Genomic DNA, 25,083 nt, shown 5'->3' with positions numbered 1-25,083 from the left:
AAGGGTTAAGTTTGAAGACCCCTGCCCTAATGGGTCTACCTAATCCCAGCATTCTCAAATACCTTTCTTGCAATTCACAGAGAGACTGCTCCGCAGACTGGAGGCTTTCCAGGTCTTTCATCATTTTGGTAACATGTTCTTTTGAAGTCCTGTTCTGTGTATAGGCAAACCAGCAACCTCCGATGCCAATCATTATGGAGATGGTGAGTATAAAATCTTTCATCCAATTGTGGGGTGGGCCTAGAAAAAAGCAGTTATGTATTAGGTTTGTTTGGGGGGGGGAAACATATTTCGGCATTGTTTGGAAAAGAGGGGCGCTGTTATCCTTCTCTGATGTAGATTGGAGAAAGATTTTGAAAATTCCCTTTTGCTGAAAGTTAGTCAGACACGTCTTGCGGTGTAGTTTACGATTCTGGCTTGTTTCTACTTTGCTAATTAACCACAGTGGGGGAAAAAATAACCAAAGTTTAGGCTTTGATGACAGGCTAATTTTAGTTAATTAATCGAAAGGAGAAACAGAAGCCCACCACCTCATTGTGGTTAGCAGAACATAGTAGGTGAAAGAATTAAGCAAGCCCCAAATTACTTAGTATAGTTACACACTCTTATCTAAACCCAGCTATTATTATTTTTCAAGCCCATTCTAAAAAAGCATTCCTCTTAAAAAATTATTCCCCATACAGTAAAAGGCAGATGGCACATGGCACACGGCTTCGGATTGTCTTCCAAAGATCATCACTGAAGCAACTGTATCTGTTTCCAGGACTATAATGTAACTCATTAGAGAAATATAGAAAAGGACGCAACTGCTTTAATGAACTGCAAGCAAATGCAGCATTCATTTATCTTGTGCATTCTGAAGCAGTGCGTTGAATTCAGGTCGAAAGCACAGCCCAGCCCTAATTTGAATTTCATCTTTTTTTTAAAAAAAAAAGGAAAAAGAATACAGGTATTCCTCAACTTACGACCCTAATTGAGCCCAAAATTTATGACGCTGAGGGAGACGTTTGTTAAGGAACTGTTGCCCCGTTGTTTCCTGCCACCGTTGTTAGGTGAATCACTGCAGTTGTTAAGTTAGTAACGCGGTTGTTAAGCGAAATCTGGCTTCCCCATTAATTTTGCTTGTCCACAAGGTTGCAAAAGGTGATCTCGTGACCCCGGGACACTGTGACCGTCATAAATGCGAGCCAGTTGCCAAGCATCTGAATTTCGATCACCCAGCCCTGGGGATGCTGAAACGGTCATACGTGTGAAAAATGGTCATCAAGTCACCTTTTTCAGTGCCGTTGTTAACTCTGAACGGTCACTATATGAAGTGTTGTAGGTTTAGGACAACTTGTACTCAAAAGCTAGCGGCGTTGAGTACAACCTTTGAAAACATATCACCTTCCACTAAACATCATTTACAGTAGCAGCCAAAATTGTGGAAACCTTTACGGGGAAAAGTGTATTTTTGAGGTTTGGTGGCTAATAACACCCCTTTTTTTTTTTGCAGTAGTACCATAAAATTAAATATCAATGGAAAGATAATTTAATCAAGAATGTAATGCAACAAAGATAATTGTTCAATTATCTGTACTGTATTCTATGAAAGGTAAAGGTAAAGGTAAAGGTTTCCCCGCACAAGCGTGCTAGTCGTTTCCAACTCTAGGGGCCGGTGCTCATCTCCATTTCAAAGCCGAAGGGTCAGCGCTTGTCCGAGGATGTCTCCGTGGTCATGTGGCCAGCATGACTAGACGCCAAAGGTGCACGGAACGCTGTTACCTTCCCACCGGAGTGGTCCCTATTTTTCTACTTGCATTTTTACGTGCTTTCGAACTGCTAGGTTGGCAGAAGCTGGGACGAGTAACAGGCGCTCACTCTGTTACGCGGTGCTCGGGATTCAACCCGCCAAACTGCCGACCTACTGATCGACAAGCTCAGCGTCCTAACCCACTGAGCCACTGCGTCCCTTTTTATTCTATGAAAAGTTATAGCCAAATAACCAGAAAAAGGAAGCATAACTTCTTTAGGTTGATATCAGGTAACTTTCCTTCATCTGACGGTAGCCAATGAGCACGAGTGTTTAGAGAGCCAATCAGGTGTCATCTTGTTTTGGCAATGAGCCAATCAGATCACAGTAGGACTCAGTTATCGATGTCGTGTATTGAAGCTGAGAGGAGGACATTTGTCAGTGTGTTATGTGATCCCTATCGAGTTGGTTGGATTCTTTTGTGTGTTCTTTCATTGAGTGAGCTTGTAAAACGTAATAAAATTAAAGTAATGGTGCAAAGAGTTGACTGGTTGCCCAGAAAGGGATGTAAAATAGTATTATGAAGTGAACAAGGTTACAGTTATAAAGAAATGAGAAGAAAAATTGGTGGAAACTGAACCAAAGGGGGCATGTCTACTGTTACACTTTTCCCAAAAGGTTTCCACAATTTTGGCCGCTACTGTAGCTTGAAGGGTTCGGAATCAATTGTTGCTTTGAAAACTATCTTACTCGTCTCTATGGTCTCTTTCACAGGATCTAACCTAGTCCAAGTTTTGGGGGTTTTTTTTGACTTAATAGCCTGTTTCCAAAGAACTAAGTACAATGACTAGCTCGAGAGCTGCATTCTGTAAGCTATGGTCTGCCGCACGCTTCTGAAATTGAAAGAATCTCACAATAAACTCACAGTGTGCTATTGGACTTGCTTAAAGAACAAGATACCCAGTTGGGCAGGTGTTAAGACTAAAATAGCCTTTCAAAACAAATCCCCCCCCCAAAAAAAACAACAACCCCCAAACCCCTAAACACAGAGAAACAGTTACTAGCCTAAGATATAGATCCACATCTATTTCAATCGTTTGTGACTCAACAAAATTTAAAAGAAAAATATGTAAAGCTTCCTAGGCTTGGCTCTGGGAAGCAAAACATAACCACCCCAGGAGATTTCTCAAGTGCCTGACCTAAATTATATTCGAATAGCAGAGTCTTAGGTTGCTCTAGGTCTATGAAAATGCAACAGGCTTTTCAAACTGAGGCAAAGAGGAGGAGAAGAACTCCGCAACAGGCTAAAACTAAAGTGACTTTATAGATTTTCAACAATTTACTTTTCCTAACGTATATAACTGGACCAGGATTGTTCTCCTACAAAATGGACTTTATACCGGAAGTAAGTCTACAGGTAGGAAGTTGTATTGCTACAACAGCTAGTAATTTCAGTTCTGGCCAAAGGAGAGTAGTTGGGCACTCCACGTAAATGTTCACTTCTTCCCTTCTGCTTTCTATTTCCTCCTTCTCACTGACACAAATATACACAGTGGACGGAAATTCATTCACAGAGAGACACTTAAGTAATAGCCCTCTTGTAAATACCACGAGAGTACGCTGGAGCATAAATGTAGGAGAAACATTTAAAAAGTATAGTTCTGCTAGCAGTTACAAATAAGACATGTTTTTATGGGAGACGGTGAAAATGTACTAACGTGTGAGAGGTCCAAATAAAACCACGTCCAAGGCCTTCAGCTGAAGTTTCTGCCTGTGACTCCGATCGATAATTTTCAGCTGAGAGATCATAAATGCAACTTCATTAACTGCTATCCTGTGCACAATAAAATAGAGATTTTTAAGAAGGCTGCCCTGAATGGAACTGTTCAGGGTGCAACTAAAATGCATTCTGTGTCGTGTTCAAAGACGTACAATCACGGAGGCAGGGTTGGTTTTTCTTTCCATTTACCGGTTTCATGGATTACAGATACAGAAATAGCAATATGGCTATAAATATATTAAAGTAAATACAGGTAGTCCTCAACTTACAAGAACAATTGAGCCCAACTGTTGTGGACACCAAGTTGATGCTGAACTTAATTACGGCAGCAAGACTTTTAGTAGGTCAATATTGGAAGAAGGAGGAACTGCCGACTATAGAAGAATGGACTCTAAAAGTTTCTGACCTGGCCAAAATGGCAAAGATTTCGGCTTATTTGAAAGACCATTCGCAACAACGTTATACTATGGAGTGGAAAAAGTGGATTGATTATATCCAGAACAAATATGGGACCAAAAAGTTTCATTTAGCATTTGTATAAGTTTTTTTATGTGATATTAGTATTGCTTGTAGTCATTTCATATGAGCTAGAGTGCGATAGATTTAATAGTTTATTGTTGTTAACATATGGTTGTTTATGATTGTTTTTACTTTTATACCTTGTATTTAGCTCTGGGAAGTCGGGGAGGGGGGAGGGGGGGAGGGTTAGGGAGGGTTAGGAAGGGTTGGGTGGGGGGAGGGGGGGAGGGATTGTTAAAGATAAAATGTATTGTAAAACTTTTCAAGAAAAAAAAAACAATTGAGCCCAAATTTTCTGCTGTTCAGTGAGACATTTGTTAAGCGAGTTTCGCCCCGTTTTACGACTCTGCTCGATCACTGCAGCTGATAAGTTAGCAACCTGGTTGATAAGTGAAATCTGGCTTCCCACATTGACTTCGCTCGTCAGAAGGTCAAACAAGTTTATCACGTGAACCACCCACCCACCCACCCCCCCGGGACGCTGCAACCGTCATAAATATGAACCAGTTGCCAAGCGTATGAATTTTGATCAAGTGACCCTGGGGATGCTGCAAAGGCCATAACTATGAAAATGGTCATAGGTCACATTTTTTCAGTGTCGTCGTAACTTTGAACAGTCACTGAATGAACTCTTCTTAGTCAAGGACTACCTGCATTCAAAAAGGTCCATCTGTTAAGATTTCCACAGCAGGTTAAAGATCGTCCTACATAGTGGATGGATCCACTCTTCCCCAATAATGTTATCTCCACCTCCTCCTCCTCATCATCATCATCATCATCACCATCATCAGTATTGTGGTAAGAGCAAAGTCTTCATGTCCAGAAAGCTAAATTTGTTTTGTATGTGTGTGTGTGTCCACAAGTGCAAGGCTTAAAGCTACAATTTTGTCTCTTAAATCCCTCTAAGCGAAAAACAGTTTACAATGTTCCTACTGAAGCAGAGTGACTGTGTTGTTGCTCAAAAGATGTGTAGTTTGGTTTAAAGTACAATTTCAGGAGGCATTTAAAAATAATGGACGTAAACGCCACCTAAGCACACATAGTCATTACGGATATAATTGCTTCATGTACATGGCATCCTGCACCAAAAGAAAGAATCTGTAAAGAACATTTCAATATAAATATCTACCCTGCTTTGGCCTCGGTATATTTCACTGTTCACGTTCAGTGCGTGCTGGAAGCAGGATAAAAACAGAGAAAGTGTGTGTGTGTTTCGCAGAAAATGTTTCCTGTGATCAAAACGGAGGGGATAAACTGGTACAACTTCTACCGAAATTAATTAGACTGGGGGGAAAAAATGACCTTGGCAACGTTGTTCCTTTGACATTATTTTGTCTGAAATTCTTCTCATACTGAGGAAGTTCGACAAATTCCACCAACCACTGAAGCGTCTCTTCTTGCGTCCAGTTGTGAACTACAACAAATGTAAAGAAACATTATTTTGCACAGAACTGAATCAACAGTCCAAACACAGAGCAAAACAAAACAAAACAAAATAATTTACTTTATTGGCAAGTCTGCCGTTCTCATCATGTGCTCATCAGAATGAAGATTATCCAAAGATTATAAGCAAGTAATTCTTTAAAATATTCCTTGATTAAAAAAATTCCACGGCGTATTTGAAACACGAAATCTTGTGACCTATAAAATGCGCTTTTGATCCCTTGCCATCCTCTTCTGCCGGGCTTGGCTTCAGAATTGATCTGGCATCTTTTTTCTCTTGAACAATGGAGTCAATGTATTTACCTCAGAATCCCCCAACAGTTGTGTAATTCTGGCGTGTGTACACAATACCAAAGGACGGCAACGAGAACAAAGAAACACAAGCAACATGTCGATGTCGAAATACAATCAAGTTGTGGTCTTTAAGGAATTGTACAAGTGGCTCAGTGGGTTAGAACACTGAGCTTGTCGATCAGAAGGTCGGCAGTTTGGCGGGTCGAATCCCGAGTGCTGTGTAACAGAGTGAGCGCCTGTTACTTGTCCCAGCTTCTGCCAACCTAGCAGTTCGAAAGCAAGTAAAAAATGCAAGTAGAAAAATAGGGACGCATGTGCGGGGGAACCTTTACCTTTTACCTTACAAGTAATCCTGGACCTAGGATCACAGCTGAGCCCAAAGCTGCCATCGCTAAGCAAGACAGCCGTTAAGTGAGTTTTGCCCCATTTTACGGCCTATCTTGCCCCAGATCCTAAGCGAATCACCACAGGTGTTAAGTTAGGAACACGGTTGTTAAGTGAATCTGGCTTCCCCATTGACTTTGCTCATCAGAAGGTCGCAAAAGGGGATCACACGACCTCGGGACACCGCAGCCCGTCATAAATATGAACCAGCTGACAAGCGTCCACCTGCCTGCAACAGTTATAAGTGTGAAAAACGGTCATAACCCAAATAAGGTTCTGCTACATCGTCCCTCATTCGTTGTGGGTTCTCCAGATGGGCCAATCGTTTTTCCCTCTACAGGTAGTCCTCGACTTACGACCACAATTTCTGCCCAAAATTTATGTTGCTAAATGAGACATTTAGTCACAGAATTTTGCCCCATCTTACAATTTATTTTTCTTGCCACTGTCTTTAAGTGAATCACTGCAGTTGTTAAGTTAGAAACTTGGTTGTTAAGTGAATCCCCACTGACTTTCCTTCTCCGAAGAGGATCACATGACCCTGGGACACTGCAACCATCATAAGTATGAGTCAGTTGCCAAGCGTCGGAAACCTGATCGCCTGACCATGGGGAGGCTGCAACGGTCGTTAACTGTGAAAAACGGTCCTAAGTCACTTTTTTGGCTCCCGTTGTAACTTTGAAGGGTCACTAAATAATTATAATAGCAATAATAAAGTTGGAAGGGACCTTGGAGGTCATCTAGTCCAACCCCATGCTCAGGCAGGAAACCCTATACCATTTCAGACAAATGGCTGTCCAGAGTCTTCTTAAAAACTTCCAGTGTTGGAGCATTCGCCGCTTCTGGAGGCAGGTTGTGAACTGTTGTAAGTTGAAGACTACCTGTATTTTATCTTGACATCAGTTAAGGCAATAACTTTTCCCCCACATCACATTCAATATTTTTTTTTAACAGCACATTCACTGTGCAATTTTATCCAGGTTTATTGGTACGTGATACATAGAGCTACCTCCAGTGTAGGAATTTTTACTGCTTCTACAATACAGTAGCAGATAGCAATTTGTTCTTTATGGCATATACGTAACGCCCTCCCTCTTCACTTCCAAGCTTGTATATATCACCATGATTCAGAAGGCACCTTTTGCACCCTTTCCTTTTCTTATACCCTAAGACACACACACACACACACACACACACACACACACACACAGAGCACCACCCATTTTTCTTTCTTTATATCTCTAAAGATTACACATATTATATTAATAAACATTGTCCACCAATGTACTTTTTCTAATGTTTGCTCCGACGTTCTTTTTTACTTCTTGTCTACTTTATTACCTACTTTTTCACATTTTGCCAATGTGCCATTTAAATCTAAAAATAATGATGATGATAAAGGATTAGCTGGCAAATATGTGGCAAAATACAGAAACTCTTATTGCTGGAAGTCACTGTTTGTCCTCAAGAGCAGTGTCCACTGGAAACTTTTGACATCTGAGTGTAACTGGGCACCCAAATATATAATTGCACAATTTATGAGGGGTGCATAGTTTAGTTCCAACGTTTCAGACATTCTTACGTATTTAATTGTCGATAACTTTGATTTAAAAAACTCATGTAAACAATTGTGCTAATAACATCAGATTCTCTCAGCTTTCATAAGTGGGATCATTCTGCTACATAAGATAGTTCCAACATCCCAAAGCAGCTGCTTTCTTATATGACTTTAATTTAATTCAATTAATAGCACTACCCAGTTTTTTACCACAGTTAATTATTCAACAATGAAGATGGTCCTTTTTATGAATTTTTCCTTGAGGACGTTTCACTTCTCGCCCAAGAAGCTTTTTCAGTTCGGAACTGAAGGAGAACTCAGTTCTCAAGAACTCAGAATTGGAAGAAGCTTCTTGGATGAAAAGCAAAACGCCTTCAAAGAAAAACAAAGAAAATCCAGTTGCCTCTTGAAAAAGCTAGTTTATTAAGAATGCAAACATACTGGTCAAGTAACAGCTTTCTGACAGAATAACAACTAAATTTAAAAACATAGATTGGGTGTCGGATTCTGCTACCCTGTTTGTCCAAAATCATGCTCTTCCTGCAATTTTCGTATTTATTTTCCTTTGGGTGTAAAGGTAAAGGTAAAGGTTCCCCCACACATGCGTGCTAGTCGTTTCCGACTCTAGGGGGCGGTGCTCATCTCCGCTTCAAAGCCAAAGAGCCAGTGCTTGTCCGAGGACGTCTCCGTGGTCATGTGGCCAGCATGACTAGACGCCAAAGGCGCACGGAACGCTGTTACCTTCCCACCGGAGTGGTCCCTATTTTTCTACTTGCATTTTTTACGTGCTTTCGAACTGCTAGGTTGGCAGAAGCTGGGACGAGTAACAGGCGCTCACTCTGTTACGTGGCACTTGGGATTCGACCCGCCAAACTGCCAACCTTCTGATTGACAAGCTCAGCGTCCTAACCCACTGAGCCACCACGTCCCTTTCCTTTGGGTGACAAAGGGGCAAATAGCCATTTTTATTTGTTTTTCCCAAGGTTAGGATATCTTTTAGCGTAGGAGAAGGAGAGGCAGAACTTGGGGAAAGAGTCAAAAGAGGGATCAACCTAGAATCCCTACATAGCAACAAATGAATTAAGTCCAACCCTCTTTAAATCGTTGGCTCTTATCTAATTCCTAGCATACGCTAAACTTTAGCCGAGAAGATTCCTGTGCCTAGGTTTTTAGCAATAAATCAGCTGACTTGAACCTTCATTATGTGGCTCTGATCTTTCACACTGGCACAAGATTCTTCAACTTACCTCAAAACGTCTACAACACATTTTATGGGATATTCTGTCAAACGCCGAAATCGTGATTATTTTTTTTTATCTCAAAAGTTTGTCATTTCCCAAAGCGATCCAGGCCTAGAGCAGGAAGCATTTCTTTTCTTTCAAGAGATTAGTTTGTGTTACGTTATATGTACTTCGGCTTTACACGTTTTAGCTTTTATTTCCTTCCTCCTCTTCGTTTGTCTTGCATTAAATTGCTTTTTATTATCATACAGAGCGGAGGAACCGACAGAAAAAAGAAAAAAGGCACAAAATGAAGGGCTTACCCTCCGATGTTTTCCACCGTTTCCACAAATCCTCAATGGTGATGTGCTTGTCTTCTCTGTGCAAGTGGCTGTGTTTATTAGATGCATCTTTATATTTCATATCTTCTCTGATAAACTAAGAAGAGAAAATTGTGGTATGAAGTACGTTATGTCGGGCAAGTTTTTTTATTTATTTATTTATTTTATTTTAATCCCATTTATATCCCGCCCTTCTCCGAAGACTCAGGGCGGCTTACAATTTAAGCACAAACCAATGTGCTTAGCAATAGCCTTCATTCTATGTATATGCCTGCTTATTAGGGCTTTCGCCCCCCCCCCAAGCGGCATTATTACAAAGTCAGCTTATTGCCCCCAACAATCCGGGTCCTCATTTTACCTACCTCGGAAGGATGGAAGGCTGAGTCAACCTTGAGCCTGGTGGGACTCGAACCTGCACTAATTGCAGGCAGCTGGTGTTACTTAAGGAGGCATTATTATTATTTATTTATTTTATTTATTTTATTTTAATTCCATTTATATCCCGCCCTTCTCCGAAGACTCAGGGCGGCTTACAAGCTTAGCAGTAGCCTTCATTCTATGTATATGCCTGCTTGTTAGGGCTTTCATACACCCCCCAAGCGGCATTATTACAAAGTCAGCTTGATTGCCCCCAACAATCTGGGTCCTCATTTTACCTGCCTCGGAAGGATGGAAGGCTGAGTCAACCTTGAGCCTGGTGGGATGCGAACCTGCACTAATGGCAGGCAGCTGGTGTTACTTAAGGAGGCATTAGCCCACTGCTCCACCAAGGCTCCTTGTAACAACTCAAACCAATGGTGCTGAAATTAGTCACTTCCAGGTTCAGATAAGAAATTTCTTTACATAGCTAGTCATTATTCTTAATCACTCCATTGGATAGTCATTACAGTTTTTTTAAAAAAATAGAAATAATCCCTAAGCAGGGATGGACAACATCACTACCTAATATCATTTATTTCTCTCAAATATGACACTACTGGACAATCTTTCTCTCGGTCCACATGCTACAAATATATTGCCAATAGTGAAGAGTAACACAAAAAAAAATAGAAGAGAAACTAACTGGAATATTGGCTGAGGCAACTACCAGGAGTCCTTGACTTACAACAGTTCATTTAGTGACCATTCAAAGTTACGACGACACTGGAAAAAGTGACTTGTGACCCTTTTTCACACTTCTGATGGTTGCAACACAGTGATCAAAATTCAGATGGGCAAATAAGTACATATGCCATGTACTTTAATAAAGTGTCTTTAAAAAAGACATTCCATTTACCTCCACTGCTTCCACCTGGTCAAAATAATTGTCTTGTTTCATATACAACTTTTCCCCTTACGAAAGGACCAGACAAAATTAAGAGAATAGAGGTTGGAGGTGGAGTTGAGGGTAGCAAAATTGCAAAAGAGAGAGAGAGAGAGGGGGGGGGAAGGAAGGAAGGAAGGAAGGAAGGAAGGAAGGAAGGAAGGAAGAAAGAAAGAAAGAAAGAAAGAAAGAAAGAAAGAAAGAAAGAAAGAAAGAAAGAAAGAAAGAAAGAAAGAAAGAAAGAAAGAAAGAAAGAAAGAAAGAAAGAAAGAAAGAAAGAAAGAAAGAAAGAAAGAAAGAAAGAATTATTAGCCAGAATTATTTGGATCTGATAAATTAGTCAACAGTTTTAAAATCAATGGGAAGGAAGGAAGGAAGGAAGGAAGGAAGGAAGGAAGGAAGGAAGGAAGGAAGGAAGGAAGGAAGGAAGGAAGGAAGGAAGGAAGGAAGGAAGGAAGGAAAAATAAAGAGAGAGAGAGAGAGAAGGAAGGAAGGAAGGAAGGAAGGAAGGAAGGAAGGAAGGAAGGAAGGAAGGAAGGAAGGAAAGAAAGAAAGAAAGAAAGAAAGAAAGAAAGAAAGAAAGAAAGAAAGAAAGAAAGAAAGAAAGAAAGAAAGACCTATTCAAAAGCTACACTGTGGATGTTTACAATTATAATAATAAAAGAAGCTGATCAAACAGTGGATCACCCAATTATCTGCTGCAAAAAAGATCACACAGACAGACTCCAAATAACAGCAAAACAAAGGGCTCACATTGGAACACCTGCAAAAACAAAATGCCCCTTGCCTGGAAGCAGAACTGGCGGGACCACAAAATGGATAAATAGAAAGTGAAAAATCTAAATGGCTCTGGGAGTTCAGACAATTCAAACATATTATTATACAACATCTGCCTATCCCAGCTCCTTGGGAAGGACTCCGTGGGTGGACAAAAATGCCAAATCCACTCTGGAACACCTGGCTGCGTGACCAACCATAATAAAATAAATTTACATGCCGTCCAACTCCTTGTGGCTCTAAATTCACAAGCAACCATTCCTTTTCAACTAGAGGACGCCCTTCAGAGGGATCCGACCTCTGCAACAAGCTTTATTTCCTGCCTGCTCTTTCATTTTCAAACATTCAACCGATGCTTCTGAGACGCTAACAGCTCCTCTCAATTTAGAGTAATTAATTAGAGTAGAGTATGGTCTTCCCAGTTGCAATGTATGGCAGTGAAAGCTGGACCATAAGAAAGGCCGAGCGCCAAAGAATTGAGGCCTTTGAACTCTGGTGCTGGAGAAGACTCCTGCGAGTCCCTTGGACTTCAAGGCGATCAAACCGGTCAGTCCTAGAGGAGATCAACCCTGACTGCTCTTTAGAAAGCCAGATCCTGAAGTTGAAACTCAAATACTTTGGCCACCTTATGAGAAGGAAGGACTCACTGGAGAAGAGTCTAATGCTGGGAAAGGTTGAGGGCAAGAGAAGAAGGGGACGACAGAGAATGAGGTGGCTGGATGGAGTCCCTGAAGCAGTAGGCGTGAGCTTAAAGGGACTCCAGAAGATGGTAGAGGACAGGAAGGGCTGGAGGAACGTTGTCCATGGGGTCGCGATGGGTCGGACACGACTTCGCAGCTAACAACAACAACAATTAGAGTGGGGGGGGAACCGTCTTCCTGCAACAGAGCACTAAGCCTCCAGAAGACGGGGGGAGATGTGGCTGTTTTACCATTTCTGTACCTGAATCTCTGGAACGAGTCCTCACCACAAAGCTAGCGTTCTTGTAAAAGTCAGCAATGAAGTTTTAAAAAGGACAAGAGCAGACTTGCAAAGGTATGTGGCAATTACAACGCTGTGGCCAATGTGTTCCAAAGAGTAAATTGTAATAACCGCCAGATTGCCAATTTCAATTGGGCTTATCATCTGATTTTTTTTTCTTTTTGCAGGGGTATAGGTATTTCAAGAGAATACTCCCAGTATTCCATTTCACACCTGCGTAACACAAACACCCTTACAAACTTAAGGCAGGCGGACAGACAGACAGAAAGGAGCTGCTGAAACCATCAGCAACACAAGCCACGCTTCAGAAAATGTGACAGTCGCAACACTCCCAATATGATGTGCTGAATGTTTACAGCAATTGCCAGCTGTAGAGGTAGATTTCATTTTGCACAAGGTGGTGCAGAAGATGTGTTCCTATTTTCCCCATATAAATTGTCTGCAAAAACAAAACATTAACAATAACAAATCTTCCCTAACCATCTTTTAACAACAGGAAGTGTGTTTTGCTCTCCTTTTCTTACTATACCAATAGGCAGTCAACCCTACCCCTCATTTTATAGTACAGGTAATCCTCAACTTACAACAACTAAGCCCAGAACAAGGAGAATTGTAAAATTGAGTTTCGCCCCATTTTATGACCTTTCTTGCCACAACTGTTCAGTGGAATACAGCAACTGTTAAGTTAGTAACTTGGTGGCGAAGCGAAGCTGGCTTCCCCATTGACTTTCTTTGTCAGAAGGTCTGCAAAAAGGGATCACACGATCCCGGGACACGGCAACTGTAATTTATTGGGCGTTTTACTTGAACTGTACCACGTGTTTTGACTGCTGTTGGAGATTGCTTAATCAGGGAGTTGAGTAACGGTCGCTGGCACCTCAGACAAGCAGTCTCCAGGACCACCATTGGTTAGCTCTAGGGCGGCAACAGGCTCCTTCAAACCTATTGGCTGCCGCCTAGTGGTCAGCAGTATAAATAGCTGCGTAGAAGCCTTGGTTACCAGTTCAGTTCCTGCATTCAGTAAAGCGTGTTCCTGCCTGAACTCTCTCGCCTCGTCTCCTGCTTGCAACAAAGAACCCAGTACACAACAGCAACCGTCATAAATATGAGTCAGTTGCCGAGCCTCTGAATTTTGATCACGTGCTGCAAGGGTCATAATGTGAAAAACAGTCATAAGTCACCTTTTTTTCCCAGTGCTGTTGTAATTTTGGAAGAGTCATTAAAGGAATGATTGATGGTCGAGGGCTACATGTATCATCACAAGCTCTCATTTTTTTCAAAAACATTTGAGAACACTTGAGAACTAGATACTCCCGCGTGGCTGGCTGAGGAATTCTGGGAGTTGAAGTCCACAAGTCATAAAAGGGCCACGTTTGAAGAGCCCTGCACTACAGTGTAATGGAGAGAGAATTTATTTTATTTATTTATTTTATTTTAATCCCATTTATATCCCGCCCTTCTCCGAAGACTCAGGGCTGCTTACAATCTAAAGCACAAATCAATGTGCTTAGCAATATACAGCTCTCCTGTATCTGTGACAGCAACTATACATCATTGAATGTTATGCTAATTTTTTCCCAATTTCAAATACTTAAATCTATCAAAAAATATCTAGACGAGACTAAGTCCCCTTGAGCTTTATAACAAAGGTCTGCAGGAATAATTTTGTTTTACAGAGCTACATGTGTAAATCAGGGCTGTCCGATTTCGACAACTCTTATGACCTGTGGACTTCCAATTCCCAAAATTCCCCAGCCAGTCAGCCATGCTGGCTGGGCAGTTCTCCGAGTTGAAGTTCACAAATTTTAAAAGTTGCCAAAACTGGACACCCCTGGCTGTAGCTGACATTTTATGTCACGTTATCTGATTCATTCTATGTTTTTCAGCCTGGGGGGAAAAAAAAGGTCAACTGTGGTTCAGAGGAAGTCACTGAAGATAAGAAGTCAATAAACCAATTCTGCAATTTCTACCAGCATGCCTTTTATGTTTTCATCCTTAAATTACTGCAGATTTTATTTCAAACTGTTTCTTGTGACTTTTCATGCTGTAGTTTAAATGTCCACTGGGCCTTACCATAATGTAAAGCATAGTGAAAGGAAATTAGAGAAGAAAACATGAACAAACAGAGGAAAGGACTTAAAAGCTACGTTAACACAATCTAGAAAGTTAATATCTAGATAAATAAAATTCTCTTCATCCAGTTCTACCACAGATGGTATGCTGGGCTTAAAAATGTCTTTCTCTTGGTCGCCATCAATTGGTCTTCCAAAGCAAGGGTAGATTTATAAGGAAAGAGACAACCTTCTCAATAGGACAACGAACAGGCTCTTTTATTTGTGCTTAGCAACTTGTAAGAATAATACACTTCTTTATACAAACGCTGGCTCTTCAGCTTTGAAACGGAGATGAGCACCGGCCCCTAGAGTCGGAAATGACTAGCACGCATGTGCGGGGGAACCTTTACCTTCACCTTTAGAGATTCACTGTCACTTGAAAATATGAAGTGTTAAAGCCCTCCAGATAGAGGCACACTCTCGTCTACCAAAAAGAGAGCCAACCCTGAATTTAAAACAATCCTGCAGAAAACAGAGGGGGGAAAAAAGTGTGGTACATCACTCAACAACCGAAATCAAGCTTGAATGCATTTTCTCTCAACTGTTTGCACTTACGAGCCATTAAAATATGTGAATATGTGTATCTGTGCCCTACGCCCAGTCACCCATGCGCTCGTGACCTCCCGTTTAGACTACTGCAACGCTCTCTACATGGGGCTGACCTTGAGGACCACTCGGAGGCTTCAACTGGTACAAAATGCAGCCGCCCGAGTTGTGATGGGAGTTTCCCGTTACTCCCATGTAACACCTCTACTCCGCGAACTGCATTGGCTTCCAGTTGCCCTCCGGGTGAGATTCAAGGTGCTGGTGATGACCTATAAAGCCCTATATGGCTTGGGTCCAGGATATTTGAGGGAACACCTGCTGCCGGCATCAAGCTCCCTTCGTCCTGTGCGCTCCCACAGGGAGGGTCTTCTCAGGGTGCCGCCGGTCAAAGAATGCCGGCGGATGACACCCAGGAGCAGGGCCTTCTCTGTGGGGGCGCCTGCCCTCTGGAACCAGCTGCCCCCGACCTTCGATCATTCTGCCGAGACCTGAAGACCTGGCTCTTCGAGCTTTCCGGCTCAGGCTGAATTTTAATTGGGGTTTTAACTGGGGTTTTACATGTTGCAGGGACTTAGCTTAATCTTTTTAAAATTGGTCTTAATTTTTGTATTAATGTTTTAAAATTATACCCTGAGTCCTTCGGGAAAGGGCGGTATATAAATTCAATAAATTTAATTTTAATTTTAATTTAATCTGCATAAATCCATTCGTTTACCAGAAACAGACAGGACTTTTCATTCCAGCTGGGAAAACTGCTTTAGTGTGAGTGTATACATACTACACACATCAGCACCTGGCTTTCTCATGGTGACTGCACGGTCTTAAAAATATATATATATATATATATATAGCAGTGCTGAAACGTTTTGAGAATCCTGATGCTCAATATTAAAAGTGAATTTTCAATGTTTCTGTATACTGACAATGTGGCGACTTCCCCACACAAGGACGCTCTGTCTAAAATTAGACCGAGAACCCAATTCAACGAATGAGCCCGAAACATTATACACTTGTTATCATTTATTGTGAAAAGCAAGTTCCTGAGAGGGCAAATTGGTCAATCAGTAACATGCTATAACACATGTTATATGTACACAACCAGGTTGCTGCCGTTCCTTTGAGTCAACATTGGGAAAAGAAGCATTAAATGGGAAAGGGAAAAGGCCTTGGATCAAATCGCACCGATCAATACAGGCCAGGATTTTTATTTTTATTTTTTTGGATCATTGCGTACGCCAGTCGCAGCTGCAAAGGATGTGTACTTTTCCGCCAACGCTGCAAAGTAACACACCTCTCAGAGTAATTTTCAGTAGTGGGCAATCATGGGTAATAAAACAGAACTTTCAACACACTCCCACACAGTCCTTTGCAAATCACATTGCTGAGAATGCCACTTGCATCTGGTTCAAGCTGGGCACCATTTTCAATGATGTGCAAATAAAATATGTTCTGTTCAGTTTGACATTTACCACTTTGGGCTAATTTCTTGCTCCGGTAAGACGGTAGGTGTGAAGAAAGATGGCGATCAATCAGCATGAACTTCTTGGAGCATTCTGCTTTCCTGCTGTTCAAACTGCATTACATTTGTTTAATGACCATTTTCCAGTGACGGTTCAAACTTACAATGGTGCTAAACTAATAGGAATGGGAATGGGAATGGGAATAGGAATAGGAATTAGGAATAGGAATTAGGAATAGAATAGGAATTATGAACTAGGAATTAGGAATTAGGAATAGGAATGGAATAGGAATAGGAATTAGGAATAAGAATTAGGAATGGAATAGGATAGGATAGGATAGAATAGGAATAGGAATTAGGAATAAGAATTAGGAATGGAATAGGATAGGATAGGAATAGGAATAGGAATTGGGAATAGGAATTAGGAACAAGAATTAGGAATGGAATAGGAATAGGAATTAGGAATAGGAATTAGGAATAGGAATTAGGAATAGGAATTAGGAATAGGAATTAGGAATAGGAATTAGGAATAAGAATTAGGAATGGAATAGGATAGGAATAGGAATAGGAATTAGGAATAGGAATTAGGAACAAGAATTAGGAATGGAATAGGAATAGGAATTAGGAATAGGAATTAGGAATAAGAATTAGGAATAAGAATTAGGAATAGGAATTAGGAATAGGAATTAGGAATAGGAATTAGGAATAAGAATTAGGAATGGAATAGGATAGGAATAGGAATAGGAATTAGGAATAGGAATTAGGAACAAGAATTAGGAATGGAATAGGAATAGGAATTAGGAATAGGAATTAGGAATAAGAATTAGGAATAAGAATTAGAAATGGAATAGGATAGGATAGGATAGGAATAGGAATAGGAATAGGAATTAGGAATAGGAATTAGGAATGGAATAGGGATAGGAATGGAATAGGAATTAGGAATAAGGATTAGGAATGGAATAGGATAGGATAGGATAGGATAGGAATAGGAATTAGGAACAAGAATTAGGAATGGAATAGGAATAGGAATAAGGAATAGGAATAGGAATATTCTTTATTCGCCAAGTGTGATTGTACACACAAGGAATTTGTCTCCAGTGCATCAGCTCTCAGTGTACATACAAACAACGATGTGATAGGTCATAGATCATAAATCATAAGATACAATTATTTAATCATAAGATACAAACAAGTAGAAAAATCAAAAGATATCAGTAGTAGAGGCTAGTAGGAAAGATGAGAAGATGAGACGATGAGAAGGGTAACAGCAATACAGCCCTACTATATGGGTAAATATATTTAGGCATAAGACAGTGCTGTGGGAATAAGGTGTTTAGCAGAGTGACGGCACTCTGCTAATTGCGGTTACAGCCAGTCTTTGAAGAGCCCCTGTGATCAAAATCCATGCACTTGCAAGCCTGCTCACACTTATGTCTACAGGTGCGTTTCAGCTTTCGCCACCAAGGAGCCTTGGTGGAGCAGTGGGCTAATGCCTCCTTAAGTAACACCAGCTGCCTGCAATTAGTGCAGGTTCGAGTCCCACCAGGCTCAAGGTTGACTCAGCCTTCCATCCTCCCAAGGTAGGTAAAATGAGGACCCAGATTGTTGGGGGGCAATAAGCTGACTTTGTAATAATGCCGCTTGGGGGGGGCGAAAGCCCTAATAAGCAGGCATATACATAGAATGAAGGCTATTGCTAAGCACATTGGTTTGTGCTTAAATTGTAAGCCGCCCTGAGTCTTCGGAGAAGGGCGGGATATAAATGGGATTTTTTAAAAAAACTTGCCTATCTTCTCCATCTCTGCTCTTTTGGCTGCCCCACTTCGCCCCCTACCCGACACACACACACACACACACACACACACACATCCCAGCTAACATTTCTCACTTTCTTTCTCCCACAGCTGGCAAGTATGCTGCTGGCCCTTTGCGTGGCCTTCGCCAGGCACGTCTTATCAACAATGGAAGGAAGAAGATGGCCAAGCTCAACTGGGGGCAGTAAGGGGTGGCAGGGGTAGGCGGTGGGTTGGAAAATGGCTCAGAGGGCAGAGTTGAGGGGGAGATAAGCAGGTGGTGGGAGTTGAAGCGGAGGCAACAGGGCAGGAAAAGCATGAGGTTCTGGCCTAGCAATGATGCCTCCTGACCTCATCTCTGACCCGACGAGGCTGCTTGGATGAGCAGTGAAACGTCTCCAACTAACAACAGGAAAAAAAACTGAACCAGTTGCCAAGGCTCCGAATTTTGATCATGTGACCATGGGGATGCTGCAACAGTCGTAAAAACGGCCGTAAGTGGCTTTTTTTGCAGGGCTGTTGTTAACTTTGAGCAGTCACTAAATAAACGATTGTAATTCAAGGGCCACCGTTATTTTGCACCAGGTAAAGTTTTTGGATGCTCTTCAAGGATAGTCCCATGTGGAGTGCATTACACCCGTCCAATCTGGAGGTGACTAGGCATGAATGACAGTGAACTAGAGGGCCCTGATCTGGGAATGGCCATAACTCCATAACTAGGGAAATAATAATAATAATAATAATAATAATAATAATAATAATAATAATAATAATAATAATAATGAGGAGGAGGAGGAGGAGGAGATGATGATGATGATGATGATGATGATGATGGATGAAACATGTAACAGTGATACCCACTGTCATCAGGGCACTGGGAACTATGTCCAAAAACTTTGCAAAATACATCAAGAAATGGTAGCTTCCTGCAATAACTCCAGCAAAGCTACAAAAAACTGCGCTACTTGGAACATCTTGCATTTTAAGGAGATACCTGGTTGATACCTAGGATGCTGGCAGCAACCTGTGTCAACCATTAGTACCAGTCAATTTGAGTGTTCAGTTGACAGAGTTTCATGTTTTATGAATAAAAGTTTAATAATAATAATAATAATAATAATAATAATAATAATAATAATAATAATAATAAATAATAATAATAATAATAATAATAATAATAATAATAATAATAATAATAATAATAATAATAATAATAATAATAATAAAGCAAGCACTCTTCTAGCCACAAATGCCCCCTGCTCTTCAAGGTGGACTCATGGGTTCCATGCAGATCCCTAAGTTGCACACTGGGTCAGTCTGGGGCAATAGGAATCTCCAAAGACATAGGCCTTTAAAGCAGTCACGAGAAGCCCTTGAAATTCTAAATAATCCAAACCCTTCTATCTACACATCTGCAACCGCCACAAATCTCCAGCTAGGGTAATGAAATGATTCTCACCACCATTTCAAATCGGATTTAGCCCAGAGCGTTTTCCTCGTATTGAGGAGATGGGCATAAGTCTTGATGCTCTTCTTGTGTGTAACGCAAGCTGACCCAGAGTGCAGAGGAGCAGAAGCAGCTGAGCAATTGACACCTCCTTCTTCATTTCACAGAGTCTGCTGTCTTCGGTGAGGAAAAGGCACTCAGTAGCCTATGCAACATTCATATCATCTGCAGCCTTCCTCCATCATCTCTAAGTTTAGCATGCTGGAGGTTAACCGTAGGCTACCGGAGGCAACTGGATAAAAGGGAGCATTGGAAGCTACAGCAAAAGAACTTTGAAAGACAAAGGTTTTGGGCAAAGCAGGAGCTGAAAAATCCAAAAAGGAAAGTCCATCATCCCCACTTTCTCTAATAATCTTCACTTCAGGTTACTAAATATAGAATTCACTTGCTGCCCTGGCCAAGGTTGAATGCCATTAGCAGAGCCTTGCAATCAGGTAGCAGAAAGGCCATACGGTGAGTTAAGTAAATTGTCCAAGACTGAAAGTTCAGAAGATCACACAGACAGAGGGAGGGGGAGGGGGGAAAAAATCAAGCCGGAAATGAAAACAGGACCCAAGACATAAATCAGGATTTTATACCTCAAGGGCTGATATTTGGACAACCAAGGAGAAAGGCCAGCAAGATTTTTGTTTTGAAAAAAAAATATACACAATGGTTGATTGCAGTGGTCAAGTCTCATCTTGGATATGCATTTCTAACTTGTGAATTCGCTGCTTGCTTTTCCATCCCGTTGAATTAGAGAGATAGAATCGAGGTCACGTGAAGTGTTAATACCGCTTTACAATGCCTTGGTTAAGACCACACTTGGAATACTGCATCCAATTTTGGTCGCCACGGTATAAAAAGAGACGTTGAGACTTTGGAAAGAGTGCAGAGAAGAGCAACAAAGATGATTTGGGGGGGGAGGCTGAAGGCTAAAATATATGAAGAATGTTTGCAGGAGTTGGGTACGTCTACTCTAGCGAAAGGAAGGATTATGGGTGACATAATAGCGGTGTTTCAATATTTGAGGGGCTGCCACAAAGAGGAGTGGGTCATCTTAGTTTCCAAAGGACTAGAAGGCAAGATAAACTTCTGATCGACAAGCTCAGCGTCCTAACCCACTGAGCCACCGCGTCCCTTTTCTCCTCCATTAATACATTTCTAATTCAGATCATCAACGTGCTTTACTCTCAGACAGAAGGGGACGGTCCATAATTCCAGGATGCTGCAAACCCTCCCAGAGGCTAGCTAACCTGCCCAGCTGTTCCTACAACAATTGCTCTCCTCAGATTAGCTACCAATTGATTGTTCTTCCTTCCATTCAATCCACTCCAGTAAAAGCTGGAAGCGTCCTAGTTATCATGAAGAAGAAGAAGGAGGAGGAGGAGGGAGGAGGAGGAGGAGAAGGAGAAGGAGGAGGCGGAGAAGAAGAAGAAGAAGAAGAAGAAGAAGAAGAAGAAGAAGAAGAAGAAGAAGAAGAAGAAGAAGAAGAAGAAGAAGAAGAAGAAGAAGAAGAAGAAGAAGAAGAAGAAGAAGAAGAAGAAGAAGAAGAAGAAGAAGAAGAGGGAAAGGGGAAGAGGGAGGAGGAGGAGAAGGAGAAGGAGAAGGAGAAGGAGAAGAAGAAGAAGAAGAAGAAGAAGAAGAAGAAGAAGAAGAAGAAGAAGAAGAAGAAGAAGAAGAAGAAGAAGAAGAAGAAGAAGAAGAAGAAGAAGAAGAAGAAGAAGAAGAAGAAGAAGAGGAGGAGGAGGAGGAGGAGGAGGAGGAGGAGGAGGAGGAGGAGGAGGAGGAGAAGGGAAAGAGGGAGGAGGAGGAGAAGGAGAAGGAGAAGGAGAAGGAGAAGGAAGAAGAAGAAGAAGAAGAAGAAGAAGAAGAAGAAGAAGAAGAAGAAGAAGAAGAAGAAGAAGAAGAAGAAGAAGAAGAAGAAGAAGAACTTTTTCAAGAACAGGCTGTTCTCCCTTTCTCTAAATTCAGCTGAATCACTCTGATACAAAGCTAGGAGCACCCTCGTATTGCAAATGTGTCTGTTAGCTAAAAAAAACGTAAGGTTACTACGCGTTATGTATTTTGGCACTGGACTCTATGTCATTGCAGTGATACGTAAAGACTGCCGCTTCCTTCTGGAAATAAATTACAGCTGTATTTTGTAGTGAGACACTATATTCTGTAATGTCACAACCCCCCCCCCTTTTTTTCCCCTGAATAGGCTAAGACTACTGAAAAGTAATTAAGAGTTTTGCCAGTCACTCCCTGTATCAACACCGAACACAAGGTTAATTGTTTCAGGCACGCATAAACTGAACAGGAAGCAGGTTTTGGAAAAAGGGCTAATTTCTTCGGACCGAATTTCCTTCCTAACATAAAACTGTACGTCCCGCACTAAAAAAAACCCGAAGAACATACTTTTCTTTTCCTTTGCGTAATTCTTAAAACAATACTACGGTAGCAGGTGATACAGAAAGAGAAAAGACGAGAGGATCACAGGCCCGTCGATATATATCTAAATTCCTTGCAATCTACAACAGACCAGAGTTGCTAGGAGTTGGGCAACATGTGAATTTAATTAATCATCATTATCATCGCTGCAAGCTCTCAAGATAGTTTACAAATAAAAATGCTGTTAAAATAGATTGAGAAACTACAGTAAAAGAAAAAATATATACCTATGAACATGTGCATATGAAAAACAGGAAGGAAAAAAAAGGCAATGAATAATATTTACCTACAGAGAAGGTTAGCGCAGGGGAGATGGATGTAACAATAGGTACTTCACACATTTAAGCAGGAAAAGTCCTTCAGAAAAGAGAAGCAACCAAGGAGAACACTTTACGGCAGGTAACCACCAAGTGACAAGTTTGTCAGTTGGGACAAATATAGCAGGATCTTCTGATGTGGAAATAGCAAGTAGCTTTTCCACCACAGGTCTGGACTTTTGCAATGTGCAAGATGCTATTTATTTTATTTATTTATTTATTTTATTTTATTACATTTATATACCGCCCTTTCCCGAAGGACTCAGGGCGGTTTACAGGGTAATTAAAAAACCAAAATACAAAAGTTAGAAACAAATTTAAAAAAATTATATTTGTCCCTGCATAAATAAATAAAACCCCAGTTAAAATAAAATTAATCCTCAGCCTGGGCCAAAGAGCTCGAAGAGCCAGGTCTTCAGGCCCCGGCGGAATGAACGGAGGTCGGGGGCAGTCCTCAGCTCCACTGGCAGCTGGTTCCAAAGGGCAGGCGCCCCCACTGAGAAGGCCCTATCCCTGGGTGTTACCCGCCGGCAATCTCTTACCGGCGGCACCCTGAGAAGACCCTCCCTGTGGGAGCGCACTGGACGAAGGGAACTTGATGCCGGCAGCAGGTGTTCCCTCAGATATCCCGGACCCAAGCACCTTGAATCTCACCCGGAGGGCAACCGGAAGCCAATGCAGCTCGCGGAGTAGAGGTGTTACATGGGAGTATCGGGAAACCCCCATCACAACTCGCGCGGCCGCATTCTGCACCAGCTGAAGCCTCCGAGTGGTCCTCAAGGGCAGCCCCATGTAGAGAGCGTTGCAGTAGTCTAAACGGGAGGTCACGAGCGCATGAGTGACTGTGCGTAGGGCATCCCGGTCCAGATAGGGTCGCAACTGGCGCACCAGGCGAACCTGGGCAAAAGCCCCCCTGGTCACGGCTCCTATATGGTCTTCAAAATTGAGTCGTGAATCCAGGAGGACGCCCAAGTTGCGAGCCCTATCAACGGGGGGTAACACCTCACCCCCCATCGTTAGAGATGGAATAGTCTGGTTGACCCGAGATGCCGATATGCACAGCCACTCAGTCTTGGCGGGATTGAGACGAAGCCTGAGAGAACAGTGGCCGCACAACTGCAGGATCCAATTCAAAAGGCTGATTATTATCCCTTAGGAAGCTCTTCATAGTCCAGGATCACTTCACCCAACCTGATGACACTCATTCGGTGAGGACATCTAAAAAAGGAATTCTTAAAATTCTGCGTGAGAGGGCCACAAACCAAAACACGCGTTTTCCCACATGTCTGTGTCCTGCTCCTATCTTGGTGCGGTCTACATTTTACTGTATTAATTATTTTATTATTATTATTATTATTATTATTATTATTATTATTATTATTATTATTATTATTATTAATGGTGTATGACAGACGAGGAAGACAGGCAGAAGGAGAAAAATCGGAGTTGTTATTCGAACTAGGCTGCTAATCATGTTTGGTAACAATGCCCCATTTAAGAGCACCAAAAGATGAGTCAGACTATCCGTTTTTCCGTCTTGCCCCTTTTTAAACTTTTCCCATCCTTCACTAAACTGAACCAGTGTTGAAGAAAAATAGCTTTCATGTTAAGCCACTTGTTTCAACAGGAGTTTTAAAAAGCTGGCGGCAGAAACACCAAGGAAAGAGAAAATACACGTAACACACGAAGCATGAAAAACGTTTGGGGGTCCCCGATTTAATCAGTGTTGATTGATACAGTCCTTCTCCGCTACTGAAGAGGCAGATCTGCTAAGAACAGTAAATGCTGCAGAATAGCATAAAAAATCCCATGTACCACAGCCTTGCTTCTCCCCCCCCCCCCGTTCCTGTACATGTACAGAAAATAAAATCGTGGCTGGTTTTACTTGACAATTTGGATTCCGACTGCATACACCGTTTGTCTTTCGGTATACAAAGCTACACTTTTAGCAGAAATATCTATGTGCTGCTATCCAAATTAATTTCAAGGTTTATCTTAAATCTGTCATCTGCATTCTTGGGGAATGCGCCAAAACGCCAAGTGAAGGGTGTGTGGGGTTTTTTTTCTTTCTTCTAATTCATCTGCCAGGATGATGTGAAATAGCACAGCTGTACATTTACATGGGAACACGTAACACTAAAACTAACATATGTCCGTACCAACCTCATCACTTTCCTCTACTTCAATGCCGCCATCTTTGTCATCATCCATCTGTTTATGAATTGTACAGAGAGCTTCCAGGCTGTATTTATCTTCCTCCGTAAAACAGGGCGGGCTCAGTAAATGGCAAAAATCTAAAAGAGAAAAAAACACACACAGAGACACACACAAACAATTCTTAATTCTTTTACACTTTCAAGCTGAAGTGATGGAAGCAAAACACTGTTACAGAGGCACTCCGCACACCTAATTTTAATAGTCTATTATGTCAGTTTGGCTATCCCAGGCCTAACACAAGTATTTTTAATGCCTGACTCCCAACCGAAACGGTGTCAAAACGGGACAGGAAAGACTCTCATTCTATCTTGAAAGTTCAGAAAAGGGTCATTTTAAAATTCAAATATTCAGTTGCAACACATCCCTTCCAGTATCCATATACG

At 41.6% G+C, this 25,083-nt stretch overlaps 1 protein-coding gene across 3 annotated transcripts in view; it reads right to left on the bottom strand.

Annotated features, from left to right (window-relative positions):
• The window catches only part of STIM2 (stromal interaction molecule 2), an 84,000-nt gene that overhangs the window by 10,008 nt on the left and 48,909 nt on the right, over nt 1–25,083 (bottom strand). For 2 of the 3 annotated variants that reach the window (XM_081332634.1, XM_081332636.1), the window contains exons 2-6: nt 24,647–24,777; nt 9,254–9,368; nt 5,334–5,445; nt 3,451–3,566; nt 63–240 (exon numbers count right to left, since the gene is read on the bottom strand). In XM_081332634.1, coding sequence (XP_081188760.1) covers nt 63–240; nt 3,451–3,566; nt 5,334–5,445; nt 9,254–9,368; nt 24,647–24,777 — 652 coding nt within the window. The remainder of the gene's footprint in view (nt 1–62; nt 241–3,450; nt 3,567–5,333; nt 5,446–9,253; nt 9,369–24,646; nt 24,778–25,083) is intronic. The other variant, XM_081332635.1, reaches the window with a different exon arrangement.

The sequence above is a fragment of the Vipera berus genome (assembly GCF_964194415.1).
Source record: "Vipera berus genome assembly, chromosome: 7".
In the NCBI taxonomy this organism is placed as follows: domain Eukaryota; kingdom Metazoa; phylum Chordata; class Lepidosauria; order Squamata; family Viperidae; genus Vipera; species Vipera berus.
The sequence above is the reverse complement of the archived record's forward strand: the minus strand, read 5'-3'. Positions and strand labels throughout refer to the sequence as shown.